General features: G+C 37.1%; 1 protein-coding gene across 1 annotated transcript in view; it reads left to right on the top strand.

The window, feature by feature from the left end:
- LOC107663476 (cyclin-T2-like) overlaps positions 1 to 3,987 on the top strand; it is a 16,682-nt gene extending 12,695 nt beyond the window's left edge. The window contains exons 8-10 of the mRNA XM_016453720.1: positions 1,588 to 1,751; positions 2,061 to 2,131; positions 2,279 to 3,987. Of these exons, the coding sequence (XP_016309206.1) occupies positions 1,588 to 1,751; positions 2,061 to 2,131; positions 2,279 to 3,190 (1,147 nt within the window). The 3' untranslated portion in view covers positions 3,191 to 3,987. The remainder of the gene's footprint in view (positions 1 to 1,587; positions 1,752 to 2,060; positions 2,132 to 2,278) is intronic.
- Positions 3,988 to 5,862: the final 1,875 nt, after the last annotated feature.

Below are 5,862 nucleotides of genomic sequence, written 5' to 3'. Positions count from 1 at the left end.
AAAAGTATCGGTATCGGGCGAGTACTGGAAAAAGTGGTATCGGTGCATCCCTACTTTTTTTTCAAAGAGGTTTTTGCTGTCATACCCTTGACATTAAAAATATTAGTATTTCTGCTTAAAATTGCAGTTGATCTAGAACATAAATTTTTATCTACTTTTTTTTTTTTTTTAAATGATGCATTATTGATATTTAATTTTGTGGCTTGACAACTACTTTTTGTTGGTTTTAAAGGAATAGCTCATCAAAAATGAAAATTTTCTTCAAATGTTCTCAGACTCAGGTCATCCAAGATGTAGATGGGTTTGTTTCTTCATTGGAACAGATTTGTAGAAATATAGCATTACATCACTGGCTCACTAATGCATCCTCTGCAGTGAATGAGTGCCGTCAGAATGAGAGTCCAAATAGCTGATAAAAACAGCGATCCACAAGTAATCTACACAAATCCAGTGAAAGCTGTTGAAAGTGAAAAGCTGTGTGTTTAAAAGAAACAAATCTATCAAGGTGTTTTAACCTTAAACTGTTGCTTCCGACTGTAATATGAGTCCATAATCCATAATATTGCTTTCTTCAGTGAAAGTCATTTCATCTGAATCAGGAGAGAAATATGCACAGATCAAGCACAGTTTACAAGTGAAAACAGTCCTATTTGCTTCACAAAATGTCAATTAAACGACGAGTTGTGTGAAGTACTTGTGGATTATTGTGATGTTTTTATCAGCTGTTTGGACTCTCATTCTGATGGCACCCATTCACTGCAGAGCATCCATTGGTGAGCAAGTGATGTAATTCTAAATTTCTCCAAATCTGTTTTGATGAAGAAACAAACATCCACATCTTGGATGGCCTGAGAGGGGGTACATTTTCAGGAAATGTCAATTTCTGGATGAGCTATTCCTTTAAGCGCCATTAATATTTACTTCATTTTAAAACTATTTTCTCCAGTGTTCTAATTACTTCCTATGCTTACTTCCTCCGGCACACTATTATTACTTCAGCTCCCTTTTTGAAATCCAAACTGCCACCTTTGTGTTAGCAACCTGAATCTTTAACCAATCAGGTGGCGTTTCATTAGCCAACCTAAAACAACTCCATTCTGATGGATTACATTGAAGTCTCATGTTCTGTTGTTACCGATTTAGTGACTAAAAGTTAATTTTTAAGCCAGTAAGATGACTTTGAGCCGGTATGGTCATTAACGCAGCAGGAAGTTGAGTTGCTGTTAATGCCCACTTGCTGAGAGAGAGCAATTTCGATTGAGAAATGGATCGGGATTCAGAAACGCGGCATTGGTGTTGCTTACACTGATGCCACACTTTAAATGTTAATTGAGTTGATTTGTATTTTACTGATTGAATCTGTTTCATAAATTGCATACAACTTTGTTTTACAGCTGACCAGACAAAGAAAGTTCTTGCAAACACACACCTGACTGGATGATCAGCTTTGACATAATCATGATAATTCTGATGAACTAAGAAGAATGGAAATGAATTTAAGATTATGAAGTTAGGATCTTAGGAAAGCGTTTCTCATGTCTTCTGTATTGTAATGGAGTGTTTTCTGTGTTATTGTCTCTCTTGCAGTCTGCACCTGACTACCTTCTGCCTGCAGCACAAACCCACAGTGGTGGCATGTGTCTGTATTCACCTGGCCTGCAAGTGGTCCAATTGGGAGATTCCTGTCTCTTCAAATGGGAAACACTGGTGGGAATATGTAGACCGAGCTGTGACTCTGCAGCTGCTTGATGGTCAGTCAAACGCAACTTAACCTTTATACATTTTTTATTATATTATGGTTACCTAAAAACTGAAAAATCACTTAGATTAGAATCAATTAAAAATCTATTTAATTAACATTGTTTATAATTAAAGGTAAAATAGTTTTGATTTTAATTTATTTTGTAATTACTCATTTTATTTGTTTTAATAATTTGCTAGACAAATGTATCTTTCTCGAAGAGTTACATTTCAAATTTACATTTTTGTCAAGTAATTGCTGCACCTTGATTTTTATGTATTAATATTCTGTATATTTTGTATGTCCTCTGTTTCTGTAGACCTGACTCACGAGTTTCTCCAGATCTTGGAAAAAACACCAAGCAGATTAAAAAGAATCAGAAACTGGCGGGTATGTATAAATACTTTTGTTTGTATGGAAAAAATTACACCAAATTAAATATAAAATAATAATAGATTTTTGTGATAAACATTTTAATAGCAAGCAGTCAAGTAATGGACCAGTTTTAAAGTTTGTTTATTTTTGTTCTCATTTTAGGCCAATCAAGCTGCCAAGAAACCAAAACTCGACAACCAATCTTTAGACGGTTCCTTCCAGACAACTCTGAGCCAGGACAGTTCATTGATGGGGAGCATGTGTGACATCAGAGGGGACATGTATTCTGAACCATCCACCTCTTTCCCATTGGATGGGGCATCGATGTCACTCAACGGCCTGTCGGACCTGCAGAGTTCTGCTTTCAGCTTTCCTGCACCAATTTCCCAGAGCACAGACGTATTTCTCGCGCTCCAGGGGGCGCAGGCGAGCAAAAACGGACATGCCTCAGCAACTCTCGCCTCTCAGAAACTCACTCTAGAGAAATACCGTGAAAAACACGCGGCCGAATTAGAGCAAAGACGCAGACACGAAGAGGAGGAAAGCGACCAGCATCGAAAACACGGACATTTATCGTCCGAACCGTCTTCGTCAATCAGGGTAAAGTATTCCCAACAGCAGGTACAGGAACGATCGTTAAAGAGCGGGTCACTAAAACGGCGCCACCCTTCCTCATTGGAAAACGGTTCTGCTAGTCAAGAAGAGCTGAAAATGAAGATCAAGGTTTTGTCTGAAAGTAGCAGCAGCGGTAAGAGCCGTCATAGTCCTCGCTCGAGCCGTGAGAAACATCGTGAACATTCATCGCACAAAATGGCGAGACACGACTCGTCACACTCGCACAGTAGCCACCACCATTCATCCAAATCTCACCGATCTTCCAAGAGCCACTCCTCCTCTGCCTCCGTATCTATCAATCAACCTATAGGCCACGCCCAGTTGGCAAAGATTGACAGGAGGCTGGGGGAGGGGCAGAGTTCTGAGCCCAATGCTGCTTTAATAAATAACGGTCCACACATGGATTATGAAGACACTTTTAATATGCTTGATTCCCTATTAAATGCACACAACTTCTAAACTAGCGGAAAAACACGTTTTTACGTAAAACCTAAAAAAAAACGTACGATTTTTGTTCTTGAGCTAATTTTATGCAAGAATCACTCATCCGTTACATGTCATAGTGTCTCTTTGATTTAATCATGTTTTATCACTGAATTTAAAGAAAAAACTACAAAGTGAAGGTTTGTAATGGTGTTTTAGTGTAAACAACATTTGCAAATTTACGATTTTAAAACCTTGTTGAGTCGTACAGCTTGCTAAAGAGATTGCGAAATGCCTCTGGCAATTTTAACCAGTTTTAGTTGGAAAAACGCAATGTGATAAAAAAGTGAATATTTGTATGTTCTTCATGCTTGATTCACTGTTTTTTTGTTTTTCGTTTATCAAAGGGATGAAAATAGAAATGTGTGACTGTTTACAAAATGAAGGTGCAGATATGTTCACTCTTATTTGTATCGATATATCTGTCTAATTATATTTCACGAATGCTCAGGTTTGGCGTTTCCTAAAGTCGAAAAATGTCAGCCGAAACGTAACTTCGCAAAATTCTAGCTGAAATTTCACAAAAATGCCTGTACACAGATTCCATTATATCGCTTTCCATATATTGTAAATTTTAATGTACTGTAAAGTTATCTTTTATGTTGTTACCCTCTTTTAGAAAACTGAACCGATGACGACATCATGCCCAGGGTCCTTTGCGTAGTAACTGTTGTCTTACGATTTTGAAGACCTTATGCTTGTAAATTTTTTTTTTTTGACTCTTTACAGTAGTGGAAAGCAAAATGGCTTTTCGGCAAGAAGAAAGTGGGTATTTTTTCTGTTTTGTTTCGTGTGCCATGTTTGAATGGTCAAGATCGCATCCCAGAATTCTCAGCGGATCTGTTCTGTTCATCGTGGTGTACGTTGAGCCTTAAAACTGTACGATAGAGATTTCAGCAGGTTGTGTCTAACTGTCCCATTTCCTATGATCTCAGTATTTAAGATTCGATTTCTGTTCCTGTCTTCTCCCTGCACTGGCTGCTGATTCTGATTGGTTAATAAGTGGGCTGCCATTCAAACGAACCAGCAGTCAACTTCCTGTTCTCTGTTCGGTGCTCTTAAAACAGCTTTAAGAGCGTTTTGAAGGGGTTTGGATGTGGATAATAAGAAGAAACTCACTCTAGATGTGGCGTAGACTCCTGTTGTGCTGTTGTAACCTCCTTTCACCAGATACCAAAGGTTTGTGCCTCAGTGTTTGCCCACTGTTGGAACTGTACGAAACTTTTAGGTTTCTTGTCTTTTTTTTAAATTTTATTTTATTTGGAATGCCACAGTTCTTTATTATAGAATTAGATCTGAGTCTGTATGGATGATGTTTTGGATTGTCTAATAAACATCCAAGAAAATTGGTTATCAAAATGTGTTGTCTTATCTTATTACTGTTTTAATGGTGGTGAAGTTTAAATTAATACCTTTTTTTTATTGTAAATTGATGTTCGTCTATTAAAGATATTTTTTAAAAATGTAATTCAAACTAAATTGCTTATCAAATTGTGTCTTAATTTTTCAAAATATATTAATAGTTATAAAGTTAAATACGCATTCTTAATGTCAATTAGTGATGATCTGATTAGGCCAATATTCTAGGCTAATATTACAGCTTATTTTAAGTGTAGTAATTCAAACTAAATTGAAAGTAAACCTGGTTTCAAAACTACTGAAGTTTATAAATGTTTTGATGTCTGATTTTCTTGAGAAAAAACTAGTTGAGTAAAAGAAAATATCACCTTGCTCACTCAAAAAACTGCAGGTTTTGTTCCTCTACGCAAGCCATATGCTTACACAGCTCCATATGAACAACGTTTTGAAGATCAGCATATCTGCTGGAAGATTGCAGTCCCAGTAAAACAGCAGGTTAAATCATGATGTCATATCCTGCCAGCTTTCCTCGTCCCAAACCACAGACGGGGCTCAAAACTGACATGTTTAAACTGCATTATAAGCATACAAGCTTTTGCTGAGGGAAGTGATCAGTAGGCAACTTCAATTGCTTTTTTTGCATACTGCACATTTTGGCAACTGCATAGGGTCATTTTTTTATACATAGAGAGTACATGCATACTACATGAATAATAGTATGGTAGTTTTCCATTGTGAAAAATCCATTGTGTTAAATTCAGCATCAGCCCTCAGTAGAATAAGTGCGTTTACTCTCCTTACCACCAGATGGTGCTCTTGAGTTGTGTATCTAGCATCCAGCAGTTCAGTTATATTATATGTGGTCTGATCAAACCAACACAGACATCAAAAAACCTTGTTCCCCGTGAGAGGCCGATCTGGTTTATGAAGAATGTCAGTGTTTTTTATGTAGTTGTTTGGTAATAAACCAGGTGTTTTGAGACACTATCTTCTGTTAGCATCTGCTTCTAACCTCAAAATGTAATTTTCCTCATCTTACACACTTATAAATCACTCCTCCTGTAGGGCAAGTGCTGCCTGTCTGCTTATTAGCTAACCTGAGAAAAGTTTTGCACATTTGGGGATTTAAAGAGGTCAGTAGTACTTGGAGAATGATGTTGGCCACTAGGATTTGATTGGATTGTGAAAAGTAGCTAACAAATCTTCCTCACCAACACAGCCTTGATTATATTTGAATCAAAGAAAGTTGGTTTATTTAGTTACGAAAAACATTCAGACTCTTTTGTTTT

This window comes from Sinocyclocheilus anshuiensis, unplaced genomic scaffold (genome assembly GCF_001515605.1).
Source record: "Sinocyclocheilus anshuiensis isolate Anshui unplaced genomic scaffold, SAMN03320099.WGS_v1.1 scaffold77, whole genome shotgun sequence".
NCBI lineage: Eukaryota > Metazoa > Chordata > Actinopteri > Cypriniformes > Cyprinidae > Sinocyclocheilus > Sinocyclocheilus anshuiensis.
The sequence above is the reverse complement of the archived record's forward strand: the minus strand, read 5'-3'. Positions and strand labels throughout refer to the sequence as shown.